This window comes from Bombina bombina, chromosome 2 (assembly GCF_027579735.1).
Source record: "Bombina bombina isolate aBomBom1 chromosome 2, aBomBom1.pri, whole genome shotgun sequence".
In the NCBI taxonomy this organism is placed as follows: Eukaryota; Metazoa; Chordata; class Amphibia; order Anura; family Bombinatoridae; genus Bombina; species Bombina bombina.
In genome coordinates this window covers 38868015-38891539 of record NC_069500.1, presented here as the reverse complement: position 1 = coordinate 38891539, position 23525 = coordinate 38868015, and the positions used below count along the sequence as shown (strand labels likewise).

General features: G+C 41.6%; 1 protein-coding gene across 1 annotated transcript in view; it reads right to left on the bottom strand.

Moving 5' to 3' along the window:
• DCAF12 (DDB1 and CUL4 associated factor 12) overlaps positions 1–23525 on the bottom strand; it is a 63282-nt gene that overhangs the window by 10028 nt on the left and 29729 nt on the right. Inside the window, exons 6-8 of the mRNA XM_053701040.1 lie at positions 20939–21004; positions 19204–19366; positions 633–805 (exon numbers count right to left, since the gene is read on the bottom strand). Coding sequence (XP_053557015.1) covers positions 633–805; positions 19204–19366; positions 20939–21004 — 402 coding nt within the window. The remainder of the gene's footprint in view (positions 1–632; positions 806–19203; positions 19367–20938; positions 21005–23525) is intronic.

Sequence of the window (23525 nt, the reverse complement as noted above, 5' to 3'; positions counted from 1 at the left end):
TATGCACACTTTTTGAGGCACCAGCTCCTAATGAGTATGTGCAAAAGTGCACAGTATATATTACAAGACTTTTGTGACTGGTGGCGGTCATGTGATACAGGGGAAGGGAAATTGGATTAACTTTGAAATTTTATAGAAAAAAATTCTACCGCTCATTTTAAATTCAAAGTGTTATAGAATTTCCTTTTATTGTGTATTTGTAGGTTATTCAATTTTAGTGGCCTTTTAATTCGTAGTAGATTGACAACACGTTCAAGGTTTACTGCCTGTCTAGTTCATTTATAGTTCTGAAGAACCAAATGCACATTGATTTATGGTCTACTTGATGTCATCTATTGATCTTAAATTATTTAAAACACAGTAATGCTGAAATAAAAGATATTTGACACACATACTCAGGGAATGTCAAGGAGTGTACCCCAGGGTTACACAGGATTTTGCAAAAACTAAACAAATTTCTATAAAAATCATTTCTGTACCTGGACTCAATTTATTTGGCCAACTGACGTTTAGTTACTCTTAAAAATACAACTGATAGTTATGAACATGCAAGGTGGGAATATTTGTAGTGCACAGTTAGTAGACAAGCTGCAGGGTACAAACGTCATTGTAAGATGATAATCCATGCTCACCAGCCAACCTTTCCCAGAGGAGAGCTTTAACATGTCCCCTCTGGACTTCGAATTCTGGCAGCGGCCTGTTGTATCATCCAGAAACCTCTGAGCCCTGATGTCATAAAACAAAAGTGAGCCCTGTCCGGTCCCCACAGTGATTATATGTTCATAAAAGCTGACTGATCGAATACCTGCATAAAGAATAGAAGACATTAATACTTGGGAATGTGAAGGTTGTTAGTTTTTGGACACTTATTTCTGGCGATTCTGTGACAGTGTGACTTATACCGGAACATGGTATTTTGTATAGGTATTAAGAGCTTACATTCGTGTTTGCTCACCATGTCTAACAAAGGGGACATCGATTAAACACTAAATAAATGCAAAAATATAATACTATATTCAAAGATTAGTTTGAGAATAATATGCAGATGTATTTTTAAAAATTATATTAGTTACGTCTACACTTTGGTCATCTTAAAGTCTTACCTTAGATTAAACTTCAGATGCCCCCTGCACTTTTTCTATATCATGCACCAGGATTGGTAAAAAAAAAAAAAAAAAAAAAAAAAAAAAAAAAAAAAGTTATTTTAAAATGAATTCTGGCCACTTTGAAATGGCTGCCAAGCTCCACCCACTGAAGACATCATGATCTGGGCTGCATATGTCATCCATTCACATAAAGCTCACTAGTTGAATACAACAGACTGTCAATGCTATTCAGCAGAGTGCCTAGATGCAGCCTAGATCGTGATGTCATTGGTAGGCGGGGCTTGGCAGCCATTTCAAAGTGACCAGAAACAATATTCATTTTAAACTAACTTTTTTATTGGTCCTGTGCATGATATAGAAAGGGGTCCAGGAGGATATTTGCAGCTTAAACTAAGGTAAGACTTTAAGATGACTAAGGTGTAGACAGTCCCTTTAAATGTCGAAGAAATAATTGTTGAGTAATGGGTGTCATCATGTGGTAACAGTTTTCTTTAGCTTTCTGGTGAGGTCAATTCAGGGCAAAATACACACATACACATAAAACATATCTACATATTCCAAAATGGGACTGTGGAAAAATATATAGAATTGCTGTAAAAGATTAATCTAAATACACAAGGAACCAGGAAATTACAAAAAAAACAATGCTCTACATTTAGAGGTGTTGCGATATAAGTGAAGATGAACATTCTCCAAATAGGTTGCACCAAAAAGCATAATTGGATACAGGATAGTATTAAAATATACCATATCTAATATAGCAATTAAAAGGGACATTGAATTAAAAATGTAATTACTTACAAAAAACTAAATTTATGCTTACCTGATAAATTTCTTTCTTTTGCGATGTACCGAGTCCACGGTTTCATCCTTACTTGTGGGATATTATCCTTCCTAACAGGAAGTGGCAAAGAGAGCACCACAGCAGAGCTGTCTATATAGCTCCCCCTTAACTCCACCCCCCAGTCATTCGACCGAAGGCCAAGGAAGAAAAAGGAGAAACTATAAGGTGCAGAGGTGACTGAAGTTTTCAATAAAAAATACTAACCGTCTTGAATAGACAGGGCGGGCCGTGGACTCGGTACATCACAAAAGAAAGAAATTTATCAGGTAAGCATGAATTTTGTTTTCTTTTGCAAGATGTACAGAGTCCACGGTTTCATCCTTACTTGTGGGATACCAATACCAAAGCTTTAGGACACGGATGAAGGGAGGGACAAGAAAGGAGCCTAAACGGAAGGCACCACTGCTTGCAAAACCTCTCTCCCAAAAGAAGCAAAAGTATCAAATTTGTAAAATTTGGAAAAGGTATGAAGCGAAGACCAAGTCGCAGCCTTACAAATCTGTTCAACAGAAGCATCATTTTTAAAAGCCCATGTGGAAGCCACCGCTCTAGTAGAGTGAGCAGTAATTCTTTCAGGAGGCTGCTGTCCAGCAGTCTCATAAGCCAAACGGATGATGCTTTTCAGCCAAAAGGAAAGAGGTAGCCGTAGCCTTTTGACCCCTACGTCTTCCAGAATAGACAACAAACAAAAAAGATGTTTGACAAAAATCTTTGGTTGCCTGGAAATAGAACTTCAAAGCACGAACCACATCCAAGTTGTGCAATAAACGTTCCTTCTTAGAAGGATTAGGACACAGAGAAGGTACAACAATCTCCTGATTGATATTCCTGTTAGTAACAACCTTAGGGAGGAATCCAGGTTTGGTACGCAAAACCACCTTACCAGCATAGAAAACAAGATAAGGCAAATCACATTGTAATGCAGATAGTTCAGAAACTCTTCAAGCTGAAGAGATAGCAACTAGAAACAGAACTTTCCAAGATAGAAGCTTAATATCTATGGAATGCATGGGTTCAAACAGAACCCCCTGAAGAACTTTAAGAACTAAATTTAGACTCCATGGCGAAGCAACAGGTTTAAACACAGGCTTGATTCTAACTAAAGCCTGACAAAAAGCCAGAACGTCTGGGACATCTGCCAGACGCTTGTGCAATAGAATAGACAAAGCAGATATCTGTCCTTTTAAGGAACTAGCTGACAATCCTTTCTCCAATCCCTCTTGAAGAAAGGACAAAATCCTAGGAATCCTGATCTAACTCCATGAAAAGCCCTTGGATTCGCACCAAAAAATATATTTACGCCATATCTTATGATAGATTTTCCTGGTGACAGGCTTTCGAGCCTGAATCAAGGTATCTATGACCGACTCAGAGAAACCCCGCTTTGATAAAATCAAGCGTTCAATCTCCAAGCAGTCAGTTGCAGAGAAATTAGATTTGGATGCTTGAACGGACCTTGAATCAGAAGGTCCTGTCTCAGTGGCAGGGTCCATGGTGGAAGAGATGACATGTCCACCAGGTCTGCATACCAAGTCCTGCGTGGCCACGCAGGTGCTATCAAAATCACCAAAGCTCTCTCCTATTTGATTCTGGCAATCAGACGCGGAAGGAGAGGGAAAGGTGGAAACACATAAGCCAGGTTGAACGACCAGGGTACTGCTAGAGCATCTATCAGTACTGCCTGAGGATCCCTTGACCTGGATCCGTAACGAGGAAGTTTGGCGTTCTGACGAGACGCCATCAGATCCAATTCTGGTGTGCCCCATAGCTGAACCAGTAGAACAAACACCTCCGGATGGAGCTCCCACTCCCCCGGATGAAAAGTCTGCCGACTTAGACAATCTGCCTCCCAGTTCTCTACCCCTGGGATATAGATCGCTGACAGATGGCAAGAGTGAGTCTCTGCCCATCGGATTATCCTGGAAACTTCTATCATCGCTAAGGAACTCCTTGTTCGCCCCTGATGATTGATATAAGCTAGAGTCGTGATGTTGTCCGACTGAAATCTGATGAATCCGGCCGAAGCCAGCTGAGGCCACGCCTGAAGAGCATTGAATATCACTCTTAATTCCAGAATATTTATCGGTAGGAGGGCCTCCTCCTGAGTCCACAAACCCTGTGCCTTCAGGGAATTCCAGACTGCACCCCAGCCCAGTAGGCTGGCGTCCGTCGTCACTATAACCCACGCTGGCCTGCGGAAACACATTCCCTGGGACAGGTGATCCTGTGACAACCACCAAAGAAGAGAGTCTCTGGTCTCTAGATCCAGATTTATCCGAGGAGATAAATCTGCATAATCCCCATTCCACTGTCTGAGCATGCATAGTTGCAGTGGTCTGAGATGTAAGCGAGCATATGGAACTACGTCCATCACAGCTACCATTAAACCAATTACCTCCATACACTGAGCCACTGACGGCTGAGGAATGGAATGAAGAGCTCGGCAGGTGGACAAAATCTTTGATTTCCTGACCTCTGTCAGAAATATTTTCATGTCCACCGAGTCTATCAGCGTCCCTAGAAATGAAACTCATGAGAGGAGAAAGAGAACTCTTTTTTTACGTTCACCTTCCACCCATGAGATCTTAGAAAGGCCAACATTAAGTCTGTGTGAGACTTGGCTAGTTGGAAAGTCGACGCTTGAATTAGGATGTCGTCTAGATAAGGCGCAACTGTTATGCCCCGCGGCCTTAGAACTGCCAGAAGGGATCCAAGCACCTTTGTTTCTTGGCGCAGTGGCCAACCCGAAGGGAAGAGCCACAAACTGGTAATGCTTGTCCAGAAAGACAAACCTGAGGAACTGGTGATGATCTTTGTGGATAGGAATGTGTAGATATGCATCCTTTAAGTCCACGGTGGTCATATATTGACCCTCCTGGATCATTGGTAAAATAGTCCGAATGGTCTCCATCTTGAAGGATGGAAGTTTTAGGAATTGGTTTAGAATTTTGAGATCTAGAATTAGTCTGAAGGTTCCCTCTTTTTTGGGAACCACAAACAGATTGGAGTAGAACCCTTGCCCCTGTTCTGCTTTCGGAACTGGGCAGATCACTCCCATGGTAAAAAGGTCTTCTACACAGCGTAAGAACGCCTCTCTTTTTGTCTGGTTTACAGACTATCGAGAAATATGGAATCTCCCCCTTGGAGGAGAATCTTTGAAATCTAGAAGATACCCCTGGGTTACAATCTCTACGGCCCAGGAGTCCTGAACGTCTATTGCCCAGGCCTGAACAAAGAGAGAGAGTCTGCCCCCTACTAGATCCGGTCCCGGATCGGGGGCTACCCCTTCATGCTGTCTTAGTGGCAGCAGCAGGCTTCTTGGCCTGTTTACCCTTGTTCCAAGCCTGGTTAGGTCTCCAGACTGGCTTGGATTGAGCAAAGTTCCCCTCTCTTGCTTTGCAGCAGGGGAAGAGGAAGCGGGACCACCCTTGAAGTTTCGAAAGGAACGAAAATGATTTTGTTTGGTCCTCGTCTTGTTTGACTTATTCTGAAGGAGAGCATGACCCTTCCCTCCAGTGATGTCAAAGGATTTCTTTCAGTGCAGGCCCGAATAGGGTCTTACCTTTGAAAGGGATGGTCAAAAGCTTAGATTTTGATGACACATCAGCCGACCAGGAATTAAGCCATAACGCTCTACGTGCTAAAATGGCAAAACCTTAATTCTTTGCCGCTAACTTAGCTAGATGAAAAGCGACATCTGTAATGAAAGAATTAGCTAGCTTAAGAGCCCTAATTCTGTCCACAATATCATCTAGTGGGGTCTCCACCTGTAGAGCCTCTTCCAGAGCCTCAAACCAAAAGGCAGCTGCAGTGGTTACAGGAACAATGCACGCTATAGGCTGGAGAAGAAAACCCTGATGAACAAAAATTTTCTTTAGGAGACCCTCTAATTTTTTATCCATAGGATCTTTGAAAGCACAACTGTCCTCAATAGGTATAGTTGTACTCTTAGCCAGAGTAGAAATAGCTCCCTCCACTTTAGGGACCATCTGCCATGAGTCCCGCATGGTGTCAGATATGGGAAACATTTTCTTAAAAACAGGAGGGGGAGCGAACGGAATACCTGATCTATCCCACTCCTTAGTAACAATGTCCGAAATCCTCTTAGGGACCGGAAAAACATCAGTGTAAACAGGAAACTCTAAATATTTGTCCATTTTACACAATTTCTCTGGAACTACAATAGGGTCACAATCATCCAGAGTCGCTAAAACCTCCCTGAGCAATAAACGGAGGTGTTCTAGCTTACATTTAAATGCCGTCATATCTGAATCTGTCTGAGGGAACATTTTTCCTGAATTAGAAATCTCTCCCTCAGAGAGCAAATCTCTCATCCCTACCTCTGAACATTGTGAGGGAATATCGGATACGGCTACTAAAGCGTCAGAAGGCTCAGCATTCATTCTTAACCCAGAGCTACTGCGCTTCCCTTGCAACCCTGGCAGTTTAGATAAAACCTCTGTGAGGGTAGTATTCATAACTGAGGCCATATCTTGCAAGGTAAAAGAATTAGACACACTAGAGGTACTTGCCGTCACTTGTGCGGGAGTTACAGGTTGTGACACTTGGGGAAAACTAGATGGCAAAACCTGAATTCCTTCTATCTGAGAATCATCCAGTGCCAAATTCTTATAAGTCAAAATATGCTGTTTGCAATTTATAGACATATCAGTACAAGTGGGACACATTCTAAGAGGGGGTTCCACAATGGCTTCTAAACAAATTGAGCAATGAGTTTCCTCAGTGTCAGACATGTTGAACAGGCTAGTAATGAGACAAGCAAGCTTGGAAAACACCTTATTTAATGAAAATAACAACAATTTTCAAAAACGGTACTGTGCCTTTAAGAGAAAAAAATGCATACACAAACTGCAAAACTGCTTAAAATTACTTTTTAAATTTTCCAAAATTTTTGCAGTAGACACACTAAGCTATAGTAAGATTGCACCACAAGCAATTTAACCCCCAAATAAGCAAACCAGATTGGCAAACTGCCAAAAACCCCTGTCAGCACCTTGCCACAGCTCTGTTGTGGTGCCTACCTGCCCTTAGGGATAGATAATGTGGGGATAAAGCTTCGATTAGGCCCAAGAAGTCCTCCAGGACCCTCCGGTGTTGTAGCTTGCTGCCTGACTATAGAAAACAACTGCTCAACTGAGGCGTGAAATTAGGCCCCGCCCACCGCACTCGATGTTGCTAAGGCCCTTAGAAAAATCTACCAAGAGTTTTTCCAGCCATGTGGGTTATCAAAACCCCAAAAAAGCCAAGTGTACCCTCAATATAGATGTCCCTTCAAATAATACAAAAAACGTTACTTGAAGAACACATAAACGTTTGGTTATATATCATTCAAACTGAGTGCCCATAAGTTAAGCCCTTTATGCAAGCAAGTAAAGCCCCTTCAAAGACTAGGATTACTGCTTCCCCTTCCCCTTATGGGGATACTGTCAGCCTCTCTGTTATCACAGTCTCTACAGAAAAAAAATGACTGAACATACCTCATTGTTGTATAGCAAGAAACCGTTCCTCACACTGAAGTTTTCCTGTACTCCTCAGCTTCTGTGGGAACAGCAGTGGACCTTAGTAACAAATGCTAAGATCATCATGCTCTAGGCAGAAATCTTCATCCATCTCCTGCCTGAGAGTAAATAGTACACACTGGTACCATTTAAAAATAAACTCTTGCTTGAAGATAAAATAAAAACTAACAGTTTATCACCTCTTTCACTTTATCCTTCCTGCTTAGAGCCGGCAAAGAGAATGACTGGGGGGTGGAGTTAAGGGGGGAGCTATATAGACAGCTCTGCTGTGGTGCTCTCTTTGCCACTTCCTGTTAGGAAGGATAATATCCCACAAGGATGAAACCGTGGACTCGGTACATCTTGCAAAAGAAACAAAATTTATGCTTGCAAATCTGTTCCACAGAAGCTTCATTTTTGAAAGCCCAAGAAGAGAAGACAGTCCTAGTGGAAAGAGCCGTATTTATCTCAGGAGGCTGCTGACCAGCAGGCTCATAAACCAAACAAATCAAACTTCTTAACCAGAGAGAAAGTGTAGAGGAAGAAGAGGCCTTCTGACCTTTATGCTTTCCAGAGAAAACAACAAACAGGGCAGAAGATTGCCTAAAATCTTTGGAAGCTTTAGAGCACGCACAATTATTCAAGTTATGCAAAAGACGTTCCTCATGAGAAGAAGGATTAAGACAAAAAGAAGGAACTACAAATTCCTGAATAATGTTTCGATCCGACACCACGTTAGGGAGAAAGAACAATTTAGTACGAAGGACTGCCTTATCTGCATGAAAGATAAAGGTAAGGGGAATCACGCTGCACTGAAAGCTCAAACGCTGCGAGCGGAAGAAAAGCTAGGATAAATAAAACGTTCCAAGATAAATTGATATCAACAACATGCATCTGCTCAAACTGAGCCTTCTGCAAAACTTTAAGAACTAGATTAAAGCTCCAAGGAGGAACAACAGGTTTAAACAGAGGCCGGATTCTGACCAGGGCCTGTACAAAAGCTTGAACATCTGGTAAGTCTGCCAGTCGTAATGCCAGGATAGATAATGCAGAAATCTGAACCTTCAGAGTACTGACTGACATATCTTACTCCAGGCCACCCTGAAGAAAAGATAAAATACGGGGAATCCGTACCAAGCTCCAAAAGAAACCCTTAGATTCGTACCAACAAAGATATTTACGCCATATCCTATGGAAAATCTTGCAAGTAACAGGTTTGCGAGCCTGAAGCATGGTATCAAAAACCGCTTCAGAAAAACCACGTCTAGAAAGAACTAGGCGTTCAATCTCCAAGCAGTCAGCTTCAGAGAATCCAGGTTTGGATGGAGGAAAGGACCCTGAGTTAGTTCCTTTCTCAGCAGTAACCTCCAAGGAGGTAGAGATGACATCCTTACAAGATCCGCAAAACATATCCTGCGAGGCCATGCAGGAGCTATTAGGAATACCGATGCTCTCTCCTGTTTGATACGAGCAATGACTTGTGGAAGGAGAGCAAACGGAGGAAACAGATATGCCAGAGAGAATATCCAAGGAACCGCTAGAGCATCTACCAGAACGGCCGGAGGATCTCTTGACCTTAGATCGTACTTTGGAACCTTGCCGTTTTGGCGGGACGCCATCAGATCCCACTCTGGAATCCCCCACCTGAGGGTTATCTGAGTGAACACTTTCGGATGGAGAGCCCACTCCCAGGGATCGAAGGTCTGTCTGCTCAGAATATCTGCCTCCCAATTGTGGTTGATGTAAGCCAATGAGGAGATATTGTCCGACTGGAATCTGATAAACCGGATTAAAGATAATTGAGGCCAAGCTACCAAGGCATAGCAATCGCTCTCAACTCCAAAATGTTTATGGGGAGAGAGAACTCCTCTTGAGTGCACAGGCCCTGAGCCTTCAGAGAACCCCAAACAGTTCCCCAGCCTGACAGGCTGGCATCCGTAGTCATAATAGTCACAATCATCCAGGAAGGTCTGAGGAAGCAAGTGCCTCGAGACAGATGTTCCTGTGAAATCCACCATGAGAGAGAATCTCTTGTAAGGGGGTCCAGATTTATCCTCTGCGATATATCTGAATGGTCTCTGTTCCATTGACAGAGCATGTAAAGCTGCAGCAGTCGCAGATGGAACCAAGCAAAAGGAATGATGTCTATGGAAGCCACCATCAGACCAATCACCTCCATGCATTGAGCCACTGACAGACGAAAAGCAGACTGGAGGGAAAGACAGGAAGCAAGAAGTATGGATTTTCTGACCTCCGTCAGGAAAATCTTCAGGTACAGGGAATCTACGATTGTCCCAAGGAAACACACCTTTGTAGATGGAACTGGAGAACTCTTTTCCAGATTCCCTTCCACCCGTAGGAACGTAGAAGACAATAACATCTCTTTATGAGATTTTGCTAGTTGAAAAGATGACGCTTGAACCAAAATGTCGTCTAGATAAGGCGCCACAGCAATTCCCTAGGATCTGATCACTGCCAAAAGGGCTTCCAGAACCTTTGCGAATATTCTGGGAGCTGTGGCAAGACCAAACAGAAAAGCCACAAACTGGAAATGCATGTCCAGAAAGGCAAACCTAAGAAACTGGTAATGATCCCTGTGAATGGGAACGTGTAAATACACGTCCTTCCTGGACCAATGGAAGAATGGAACAAATAGTTTCCATCTTGAAGGACGGAACCCTGAGGAATTTGTTTAGACACTTTAGATCTAGGACGAAAAGCTCCCTCCTTTTAGGAACAACAAATAGATTTGAATATTAAAACACTTAAAGTGCCACAAATTAGATTGGCACCACGAAAAGATGTTCAAAATTATAGATAATAAAAATATGCCCCAAAATAAACCCATAAGATGGGTAACTGGCACCAAAACTTCCGAGTATAGAAGTATGCGTGCCAAGATTAGATTGCAGGTAGAAACATGCGTGCCAAGATTAAATTGCGGCTAGAAGCATAGACCATGTTACATTCAAAATGTAAAACACCCTCATTGAGACAAATAGGAAGCAGTCCGTAACAGCTTATTCTATTGGCGCGCAAATTCGATCGCCAGAAGAAGATTCACTCTATCTGCTAAAAAGTCATAATAGGAGAGCGCACATCAAAACTTGGAGCAGCATAAGTTTCTTAAGTTAAAGAGACCGCTCTGAGATAGGCCGCTTTCTAGATAAGGCCATCTCCCCAAGCGTGCCAAAACCTCCGCCCCAAACGGTGACTATTGAGAGGCAAAAGTATTCCTGCCACTTTCTCCCATAACGGAGCACGAGGTTGAGCAACCATATTTTACACCAATAACGATTTAAAAATGGTTAAAGGAGGAGCGGAAATAAATTGTGGGGCTGTCCACACATACCAAATTGCCATTGTGTGAGAATAATTTAATGTGATTCTATAGAACATGAATCCCAGCAGTAACTCAGGTTCCCACACACTGTAAAGCCTAAGTCTGACCACTAAAAGACCCATTGTTAGGCTATAAGGCGGCATAAATCTTGTTACCGATTATTAGTAGTGTGCCCCATCGCAAATATCCCAAACCTGAGGATATAATAAATATACATACACACCCTTCCTGAGGTTAGCAGGTACCACCAGGTCCCTGACTTACCAGTCCTTCCTCCTTCACTCTGAGAATAAATAATAAGAAAAAGCACTTACCCTTCAGAGTCCTCTGCTGTTGGGCATTACAGCAGCTGCAGGTCTGTCAGCCTCATCCAGCCACTGACAGGGACCTGAATGTAAAAGAACAAAGTAACTAACCCTGGCTTACTATAAAAGGGGTAGCAATGTTAGAAAGTGGCGAGGTTGTCTGCTTTATTTCTAACTGCTAACAGCCACCATTACTCTTACTAAAGAGATTGACATAGACACAGATAGACCCCAATCCTTGCTTGCAGGGAAAAGTACCCATAATAAGGATTAAATATCTTTAGACACCGACTTTGCACATCCTCCATTTACAGAGGCAAAGAGAATGACTGGGGATTATAGGTAAGGGAAGTTACACTTAACAGCTTTGCTGGGTGCTCTTTGCCTCCTCCTGCTGGCCAAAAGAAAAGCAGGAGTAACCAACCCTTGTTTTCTATACAGTGGTTAGCAAAAATTTTTGTTAAAGGACAACCGCACCATCCTCCAACAGCTAATAGCCACCATTACTCTTACTAAAGAGGATTACATGGACACAGCATTGCCCCAATCCTTACTTGCAGGGAAAATACTCATTAAAGGATTTAAAAACTTGATTTTCTTCAGCACACCATCTTCGCACACCTCCTACAATGTACACATGCAAAAAATTACTGGGGGTTATGGGAAGTGGGAGGGATACTTATAGCTTTGGTGGGTTGTTCTTTGCCTCCTCCTGGTGGCCATGAGTTGAATTTCCACTAGTAAATAGAATGGATTTGTGGACTCTCTATGCTATTGGAAAGAAATGAAATTTTTACCAACAAAATGACAGTTTTAGAACAAAGAGGAAGCTGTAAAGGAAGATAATACTACCTTGTTAAAAAAGGGATCAAGCATTCTTTTGTACAAAACATATACATTTTTATTTATTTTCTGATATTAAAAGCACAAATGAATTGCATAATATAACAAATGTTTTTAATGATAATTTTAACAATTTTTAATATTACCTAATTTTAGCTCAATATTGGCTACAAATTTAGCCATGTGGTCAATAAAATCAGCCGGGTGGCTCATCCCCAAAAAAGATCCCAGGGAAAACACTAAAAGTAACACATGCTAGCGCAGAATAAATAGATATCTTCTCTACTAGCAACACCCAAGTCGACAACAGACCCCACAAAACAGATGGGTGACATCCGAGCAGGTAATTTAGCGTTCTATGCTATCCTAGTAGGACAAAAAGTTAACATAAACCCGCCTCCTGAAATCAACGAATAGGGCACATATTCAGAGAAATATTTATGGAAGAGGCACACATAGCGGTTGCGTGAAATGTCTAAAGATATCTAGATACCAGGCTAGCAAAAAGCAGCAGTTAATAGCATATATGTGTGGCACGTAAAAACATAATTTATGCTTACCTGATAAATTTATTTCTCTTGTAGTGTATCCAGTCCACGGATCATCCATTACTTATGGGATATTAACTCCTCCCCAACAGGAAGTGCAAGAGGATTCACCCAGCAGAGCTGCTATATAGCTCCTCCCCTAACTGCCATTACCAGTCATTCGACCGAAAACATGCAGAGAAAGGAAAACCATAGGGTACAGTGGTGACTGTAGTTTAATGGAAAAATTACCTGCCTTAAAGTGACAGGGCGGGCAGTGGACTGGATACACTACAAGAGAAATAAATTTATCAGGTAAGCATAAATTATGTTTTCTCTTGTTAAGTGTATCCAGTCCACGGATCATTCATTACTTATGGGATACCAATACCAAAGCTAAAGTACACGGATGACGGGAGGGACAGGCAGGCTCTTTATATGGAAGGAACCACTGCCTGAAGAACCTTTCTCCCAAAAACAGCCTCCGAAGAAGCAAAAGTGTCAAATTTGTAAAATTTGGAAAAAGTATGAAGAGAAGACCAAGTTGCAGCCTTGCAAATCTGTTCAACAGAAGCCTCATTCTTAAAGGCCCAAGTGGAAGCCACAGCTCTAGTAGAATGTGCTGTAATTCTTTCAGGAGGCTGCTGTCCAGCAGTCTCATAGGCTAACCGTATTATGCTACGAAGCCAAAAGGAGAGAGAGGTAGCCGAAGCTTTTTGACCTCTCCTCTGACCAGAATAAACGACAAACAGGGAAGACGTTTGTCGAAAATCCTTAGTTGCCTGTAGATAAAATTTCAGGGCACGGACTACATCTAGATTGTGTAGCAGACGTTCCTTTTTCGAAGAAGGATTAGGACACAAAGATGGAACCACAATCTCTTGATTGATATTCCTGTTAGTGACCACCTTAGGTAGGAACCCAGGTTTAGTACGCAGAACTACCTTGTCTGAATGAAAAATCAGATAAGGAGAATCACAATGTAAGGCAGATAACTCAGACTCTTCGAGCCGAGGAAATCGCCATTAAAAACAGAACTTTCAAAGATAACAACTTGATATCAATGGAATGAAGAGGTTCAAACGGAACCCCCTGTAAAACATTAAGAACTAAGCTCAAACTCCATGGTGGAGCAACAGTTTTAAACACAGGCTTGATCCTAGCTAAAGCCTGACAAAAAGCTTGAACGTCCGGAACTTCTGACAGACGTTTGTGTAAAAGAATGGACAGAGCTGAAATCTGTCCCTTTAAGGAACTAGCGGATAAACCCTTTTCTAAACCTTCTTGTAGAAAAGACAATATCCTCGGAATCCTAACCTTACTCCATGAGTAACTCTTGGATTCGCACCAATATAAGTATTTGCGCCATATCTTATGGTAAATCTTTCTGGTAACAGGCTTCCTAGCCTGTATTAAGGTATCAATAACTGACTCAGAAAAACCACGTTTTGATAAAATCAAGCGTTCAATTTCCAAGCAGTCAGCTTCAGAGAAATTAGATTTTGATGTTTGAAGGGACCCTGGATCAGAAGGTCCTGTTTCAGAGGTAGTGACCAAGGTGGACAGGATGACATGTCCACTAGATCTGCATACCAAGTCCTGCGTGGCCATGCAGGCGCTATTAGAATCACTGATGCTCTCTCCTGTTTGATTCTGGCAATCAATCGAGGAAGCATCGGGAAGGGTGGAAACACATAAGCCATCCCGAAGGTCCAAGGTGCTGTCAAAGCATCTATCAGAACCACTCCCAAATCCCTGGATCTGGACCCGTAACGAGGAAGCTTGGCGTTCTGTCGAGACGCCATGAGATCTATCTCTGGTTTGCCCCAACGTCGCAGTATTTGGGCAAAGACCTCCGGATGAAGTTCCCACTCCCCCGGATGAAAAGTCTGACGACTTAAGAAATCCGCCTCCCAGTTCTCCACTCCCGGGATGTGGATTGCTGACAGGTGGCAAGAGTGAGACTCTGCCCAGCGAATTATCTTTGATACTTCCATCATTGCTAGGGAGCTTCTTGTCCCTCCCTGATGGTTGATGTAAGCTACAGTCGTGATGTTGTCCGACTGAAACCTGATGAACCTAACTGGGGCCAAGCCAGAAGGGCATTGAGAACTGCTCTCAATTCCAGAATGTTTATTGGTAGGAGACTCTCCTCCTGATTCCATTGTCCCTGAGCCTTCAGAGAATTCCAGACAGCGCCCCAACCTAGTAGGCTGGCGTCTATTGTTACAATTGTCCAGTCCGGCCTGCTGAATGGCATCCCCCTGGACAGATGTGGCCGAGAAAGCCACCATAGAAGAGAATTTCTGGTCTCTTGATCCAGATTCAGAGTAGGGGACAAGTCTGAGTAATCCCCATTCCACTGACTTAGCATGCACAATTGCAGCGGTCTGAGATGTAGACGTGCAAAGGGTACTATGTCCATTGCTGCTACCATTAAGCCGATCACCTCCATGCATTGAGCTACTGACGGGTGTTGAATGGAATGAAGGACACGGCATGCATTTTGAAGCTTTGTTAACCTGTCTTCTGTCAGGTAAATCTTCATTTCTACAGAATCTATAAGAGTCCCCAAGAAGGGAACTCTTGTGAGTGGAAAGAGAGAACTCTTCTTTTCGTTCACCTTCCATCCATGCGACCTTAGAAATGCCAGTACTAACTCTATATGAGACTTGGCAGTTTGAAAGCTTGAAGCTTGTATCAGAATGTCGTCTAGGTACGGAGCTACCGCAATTCCTCGCGGTCTTAGTACCGCCAGAAGAGCACCCAGAACCTTTGTGAAGATTCTCGGAGCCGTAGCCAATCCGAATGGAAGAGCTACAAACTGGTAATGCCTGTCTAGAAAGGCAAACCTTAGATACCGGTAATGATCTTTGTGAATCGGTATGTGAAGGTAAGCATCCTTTAAATCCACTGTGGTCATGTACTGACCCTTTTGGATCATGGGTAAAATTGTCCGAATAGTTTCCATTTTGAACGATGGAACTCTTAGGAATTTGTTTAGGATCTTTAAATCCAAGATTGGCCTGAAAGTTCCCTCTTTTTTGGGAACCACAAACAGATTTGAGTAAAATCCTTGTCCTTGTTCCGACCGCGGAACCGGATGGATCACTCCCATTAATAAAAGATCTTGTACGCAGCGTAGAAACGCCTCTTTCTTTATTTGGTTTGTTGACAACCTTGACAGATGAAATCTCCCTCTTGGGGGAGAGAATTTGAAGTCTAGAAGGTATCCCTGAGATATGATCTCTAACGCCCAGGAATCCTGGACATCTCTTGCCCAAGCCTGGGCGAAGAGAGAAAGTCTGCCCCCCACTAGATCCGATCCCGGATCGGGGGCCCTCGATTCATGCTGTCTTAGGGGCAGCAGCAGGTTTCCTGGCCTGCTTGCCCTTGTTCCAGGACTGGTTAGGTCTCCAGCCTTGTCTGTAGTGAGCAACAGCTCCTTCCTGTTTTGGTGCAGAGGAAGTTGATGCTGCTCCTGCTTTGAAATTACGAAAGGAACGAAAATTAGACTGTCTAGCCTTAGGTTTGGCTCTGTCTTGAGGCAGGGCATGGCCTTTACCTCCTGTAATGTCAGCGATAATTTCTTTCAACCCGGGCCCGAATAAGGTCTGCCCTTTGAAAGGTATATTAAGCAATTTAGATTTAGAAGTAACGTCAGCTGACCAGGATTTTAGCCACAGTGCTCTGCGTGCCTGAATGGCGAATCCGGAATTCTTAGCCGTAAGTTTAGTTAAATGTACTACGGCATCTGAAATAAATGAGTTAGCTAACTTAAGGGCTTTAAGCTTGTGTGTAATCTCATCTAATGGAGCTGATTCAAGTGTCTCTTCCAGAGACTCAAACCAAAATGCTGCTGCAGCCGTGACAGGCGCAATGCATGCAAGAGGTTGCAATATAAAACCTTGTTGAACAAACATTTTCTTAAGGTAACCCTCTAACTTTTTATCCATTGGATCTGAAAAGGCACAGCTATCCTCCACCGGGATAGTGGTACGCTTAGCTAAAGTAGAAACTGCTCCCTCCACCTTAGGGACCGTTTGCCATAAGTCCCGTGTGGTGGCGTCTATTGGAAACATCTTTCTAAATATCGGAGGGGGTGAGAACGGCACACCGGGTCTATCCCACTCCTTAGTAACAATTTCAGTAAGTCTCTTAGGTATAGGAAAAACGTCAGTACTCGCCGGTACCTGCAAAATATTTATCCAACCTACACATTTTCTCTGGTATTGCAACTGTGTTACAATCATTCAGAGCCGCTAACACCTCCCCTAGTAATACACGGAGGTTTTCCAGCTTAAATTTAAAATTTGAAATATCTGAATCCAGTTTGTTTGGATCAGAACCGTCACCCGCAGAATGAAGCTCTCCGTCCTCATGTTCTGCAAATTGTGACGCAGTGTCTGACATGGCCCTAATATTATCAGCGCACTCTGTTCTCACCCCAGAGTGATCACGCTTACCTCTTAGTTCTGGTAATTTAGCCAAAACTTCAGTCATAACAGTAGCCATATCCTGTAATGTGATTTGTAATGGCCGCCCAGATGTACTCGGCGCTACAATATCACGCACCTCCCGAGCGGGAGATGCAGGTACTGACACGTGAGGCGAGTTAGTCGGCATAACTCTCCCCTCGTTGTTTGGTGAAATATGTTCAATTTGTACAGATTGACTTTTATTTAAAGTAGCATCAATACAGTTAGTACATAAATTTCTATTGGGCTCCACTTTGGCTTTAGCACATATAGCACAGATATCTTCCTCTGAATCAGACATGTTTAACACACTAGCAAATAAACTAGCAACTTGGAAATACTTTTCAAGTAATTTACTATAATATGAAAACGTACTGTGCCTATAAGAAGCACAGAAAAAGTTATGACAGTTGAAAATTAATAAACTGAAAAGTTATAGCATCAAATCTTTGTAAAAAACACAATTTTAGCAAAGGATTGCTCCCATTAGCAAAGGATAACTAACCCTGATAGCAGAAAAAAAAAAAAAATACAGAAATAAACGTTTTTTTATCACAGTCAACTACAATCTCACAGCTCTGCTGTGAGTGATTACCTCCCTCAAAACAAGTTTTGAAGACCCCTGAGTTCTGTAGAGATGAACCGGATCATGCAGGGAAGACAAACTTCTGACTGAATTTTTTGATGCGTAGCAAAAACACCAAAAAAGGCCCCTCCCCCTCACACATAACAGTGAGAGAGATCAGTAAACTGTCATAAATTAAATAAAACGACTGCCAAGTGGAAAAAAATAGTGCCCAAAACATTTTTTCACCCAGTACCTCAGAAAATTAAACGATTTTACATGCCAGCAAAAAACGTTTAACATTAATAAATTGAGTGTTATTAAAAAGCCTGTTGCTAGTCCCTGCAAATTAGGCTAAAGTTTTATGCATACAGTATAATTCCAGTGAAGTGCCATTCCCCAGAATACTGAAGTGTAAAATATACATACATGACAGCCTGATACCAGTTGCTGCTACTGCATTTAAGGCTGAGTTTACATTATATCGGTATGGCAGAATTTTCTCATCAATTCCATTGTCAGAAAATAATAAGCTGCTACATACCTCTTTGCAGATTAATCTGCCCGCTGTCCCCTGATCTGAAGTTTACCTCTCCTCAGATGGCCGAGAAACAGCAATATGATCTTAACTACTCCGGCTAAAATCATAGAAAAACTCAGGTAGATTCTTCTTCAAATTCTACCAGAGAAGGAATAACACACTCCGGTGCTATTATAAAATAACAAACTTTTGATTGAAGGTATGAAACTAAGTATAATCACCACAGTCCTCTCACACATCCTATCTATTCGTTGGGTGCAAGAGAATGACTGGGAATGGCAGTTAGGGGAGGAGCTATATAGCAGCTCTGCTGGGTGAATCCTCTTGCACTTCCTGTTGGGGAGGAGTTAATATCCCATAAGTAATGGATGATCCGTGGACTGGATACACTTAACAAGAGAAAGGGACAGTCTTGTCAAAATTAAACTTTCATGATTCAGATAGAGCATGTCATTTTAAACAACTTTCCAGTTTACTTTTATCATCAAATTTGCTTTGTTCTTTTAGTATTCTTAGTTGAAAGCTAAACTTAAGTAGGCTCATATGCTAATTTCTAAGCCCTTGAAAGCAGCCTCTTGTCTAGTGCATTTCGACAGTTTTCCACAGCTAGAAAGCGCTAGTTTATGTGTGGCATTAGATAACATTGTGCTCAATCCCGTTGAGTTATTTATGAGTCAGCACTGATTGGCTAAATTGCAAGTCTGTTAAAAGAACTGAAATAAGGGGGCAGTCTGCAGAGGCTTAAATACAAGGTAATCACAGAGGTAAGAAGTGTATTAATATAACCGTGTTGGTTATGCAAAAGGGTAAGAAAGGGATTATCTATCTTTTTATACAAACATTTCCAAGTAGGCTGTCCCTTTAAATTGCACTATATCTCCCTATTAATTTCCTATTTCCTTTTATGACAGTTTTAAAAAGGCATTTAAAACATTCATTTTGTATGGAAATATTCTGCAATGCTAAATGAATTACTATGGTGCATAAATAAAAAAAATGGCAATGTCCCTTTAAACTGTGTAGTCATTAATTCATCCAAGTTATAGTAAATAATATTTTTTCATTAGTATTTCTAAGTCATGTTCCCCTAGACAACCAGCGTGCTGAGTAGATCTACAAGACGTTAGCTTACCACTGCCTTGTTCTCTGCAATACACAGATTTCACATTCTGCGGAGGTTGTCTTGGGTCCAGGAAAGACACATGGGCCTGTGACCCCACTGCAAACACAGACCACTCCAGACCATAGGCCAGACATACATTCTCTCTGGAGTATGGCAGTTTAGTAGAAAGCAGCTTCAAATTGAGAGAAGGAAAACACATATTAAATAGGTTATGCGCATTATGTTGTTACAATAGACACAGAAACATCACTTCAGAAAATAATATTAAATCCTATTATGTTCTTATAGGGAAATAAAAATGCAAAAAGAAAATACACTAATGTGTTAGAGCATTTTATTATTGGACTGTTGCTCACATATTTGCAAAATCAGCTCCAGAGCAGCTATGCACTACTGGGAGCTGAACACATCTGGTGAGCCAATGACAAGAGGCATGTGCATAGCCACCAATCAGCAAATAGCTCCCCCATTAATGCATTGCTGGTCCTGAGCCTACTTTGGTATAAGGGCTGTGCAATATGGAGGGCGGGGGAATAAATGATTGCGATTTTAATTACAATTTTATTGAAATCATTTTTTTAACATACATTTTGCATTTAAAATGCATTTAACTGATCAACCACCATGTGGACAAAAAAGCTCAGCCAGGACGCCACCTTACTAGTGTGCAGCGCACCTCACGACAGGCAGAACAAACCCCACGGGGAAGGTAAAATGGCAGCGGTTACTGCTGTGCGGTGACACTTCGTGTTCTGCCCCCCCTGAAAGATGCTTGCTGCAACAAATTAAATGACTAGTAAATACAGTGGATTTGCATAATCAACAAATGCATCATAAAAAGACAAAGCAAAAAAGACAAAGCAATAGCACTTTGTCTAAACTTCAAATGAGTAGTAGATTGTTTTCGGACACATTTGAAAGTTATGTCTATTTCCACTCCTGTATCATGCGACAGACATCAGCCAATCACAAATGCCTATACGTATATTTTGTGAATTCTTGCACATGCTCAGTAGGAGCCGGTGACTCATAAAGAGTAAATATAAAAGACTGTGCACACTAAACCCAAATCTTTTCTTTCGTGATTCAGATAGAGCAGCAATTTTAATCAACTTTCTAATTTACTCCTACTATAAATTTTTCTTTGTTCTCTTGGTATCTTTATTTGAAAAAGCAGGAATGTAAGCTTAGGAGCTGGCCCATTTTAGGTTCAACACCTGGAAAGTGCTTTTTGATTGGTGGTTAAATGTAGCAAGCCAGTTTTGTTTTGATAAATTGCAGCCTCTTGAGATTCGGATATTGTGATTAATTGCACAGCCCTATAAAAAGGAATGATTTTGAACAAAGGAAACCATGATGTTTTATAGATCATTAAACAGGTGACAGTTTAGTGCATTACATTTTGTAAGTAGGTATTTTCAGTACCTAATCTGCTAATATATACTATTAATGTATAACAAAATCAATTTAGTGCAATAACTGCAGTTTTAACCTTTTGATATCAGGTTTAAAAACCTTGCAAAACCAACATCATTTTATATCACTTTTTTCCCTTGACTAGTAAAATAGTGATATTTCATTGTATGTATGATGCAGTTTTTTAACCTTTACTGTACAAAACAAATTAAGACGTGTTGGATTTTAAAGGTTTACTAAGAAATACAGTTCTGTAGACACCAAATATTGATAACACGGCTAGTCATTTACAAGGAAGAGAAGATATGCATCAGAGAACTATAATTACCTTTGCTAAGGTGTGTTCTGCTTTCCAAAGGTGAAAATAACCATCCAAGGAGACAGCACCCAGTTCCTGTTTGGGACAACAACAAAAAAAGGCTTTGCACATTAAACACAAAGTCAGTTTAATCTATTAAACACCAGTTATTGTGTGCTAGCTCAGTGGTTGTAAGTGAACTGTTGACAGATATTCATATAATACCATTTAAATCTAGCCTGCTTTAACATAATGTAGATTTCAATTTTAAGCATATGTTGTCTGTTTCCAGTAAAGGGGATAAGACATTTGGCACAATTTGTCATGATTTTATATAAGGATAATTTGGACTTACAAGAGATCAAATCTCGGCCCAGTATGGCTTTATCATCTCAGTCTCACCAGCTGTGATAGAGAGAACCCTCACCATCCCTCCAGAAATTTCTTGTGTGAGGTACCATCTCATTAAAGGGACAGTTTACTGAAAATTTTTCTCCCATTTAATTTGTTCTCAATGATCCACTTTACCTGCTGGAGTGTATTAAATTGTTTACAAGTAGCTCCTTTACCTTTATATTGGCATTTTAAATAGTTGATTTAGCATGTGGTATCCCCACCTATTCTGAAAGTTTGTGGCCGCAGGTCCAAGCTATAGATAAGCTTTGTAAACACAGCCAGCAGAAGAGATTACACTCCCAGTGGGCTATAGCAGAGATAAGGTAATAAAATGTTAATTTTCCATTGTTCTCTCCAATTACTGGTGATTGTTTTATGGACAGATATAAGATAAAGAAGCAGGTATATGAACACAATGTGATAAAGTAATGAGGTCTGATTATACCTACAAGCTCAACCCATTTTATTAGGTTGTGGCTTCAAAACACAAAATCAGAGCTTTAATATACACAAATAAACCTTAAAAGGCTAATTTTCATACATTTTTTACTCTGCAGTTGGTAAAAAAAGCAATTGTAAACACATTAAGGGAAAACAGAATTTATGCTTACCTGATAAATTACTTTCTCCAACGGTGTGTCCGGTCCACGGCGTCATCCATAACTTGTGGGAATATTCTCTTCCCCAACAGGAAATGGCAAAGAGCACAGCAAAAGCTGTCCATATAGTCCCTCCTAGGCTCCGCCCACCCCAGTCATTCGACAAATGGACAGGAGAAAAAACAGGAGAAATCATAAGGTGCCGTGGTGATTGTAGTTAAAGAAATTCATCAAACCTGATTAAAAAACCAGGGCGGGCCGTGGACCGGACACACCGTTGGAGAAAGTAATCAGGTAAGCATAAATTCTGTTTTCTCTAACATTGGTGTGTCCGGTCCACGGCGTCATCCATAACTTGTGGGAACCAATACCAAAGCTTTAGGACACGGATGAAGGGAGGGAGCAAATCAGGTTACCTAAACAGAAGGCACCACGGCTTGCAAAACCTTTCTAACAAAAATAGCCTCCGAAGAAGCAAAAGTATCAAATTTGTAGAATTTGGCAAAAGTGTGCAGGGAAGACCAAGTCGCTGCCTTACAAATCTGATCAACAGAAGCCTCGTTCTTGAAGGCCCATGTGGAAGCCAAAGCCCTAGTAGAGTGAGCTGTGATGCGTTCAGGAGGCTGCCGTCCGGCAGTCTCGTAAGCCAATCTGATGATGCTTTTCAGCCAAAAGGAAAGAGAGGTAGCAGTAGCTTTTTGACCTCTCCTCTTGCCAGAATAAACGACAAACAGAGAAGACGTTTGTCTGAAATCCTTTGTTGCTTCTAAATAGAACTTTAAAGCACGAACAACATCTAAATTGTGTAACAAACGTTCCTTCTTTGAAACTGGATTCGGACACAAAGAAGGCACAACTATTTCCTGGTTAATATTCTTGTTGGAAACAACCTTTGGAAGGAAACCAGGTTTAGTACGCAAAACAACCTTATCTGAATGGAACACCAGATAGGGCGGATTACACTGCAAAGCAGATAATTCAGAAACTCTTCTAGCAGAAGAAATAGCAACCAAAAACAGAACTTTCCAAGATAGTAACTTAATATCTATGGAATGTAGAGGTTCAAACGGAACCCCTTGAAGAACTGAAAGAACTAAATTCAGACTCCAGGGAGGAGTCAAAGGTCTGTAAACAGGCTTGATCCTGACCAAAGCCTGACCAAAAGCTTGAACATCAGGCACAGCTGCCAGTCGTTTGTGTAACAAGACAGATAAAGCAGAAATCTGTCCCTTTAGAGAACTCGTTGATAATCCCTTATCCAAACCTTCTTGGAGAAAGGAAAGGATCCTAGGAATTTTGATCTTACTCCATGACAATCCCTTGGATTCACACCAACAGATATATCTTTTCCATATTTTATGGTAAATTTTTCTAGTTACAGGTTTTCTGGCTTGTACCAGAGTATCTATTACAGAATCCGAAAACCCACGCTTAGATAAAATCAAGCGTTCAATTTCCAAGCCGTTAGCTGGAGGGAAACTAGATTTGGATGTTCGAATGGACCCTGTACTAGAAGATCCTGTCTCAAAAGGTAGCTTCCATGGTGGAGCCGATGACATATTCACCAGGTCTGCGTACCAAGTCCTGCGTGGCCACGCAGGAGCTATCAAGATCACCGAGGC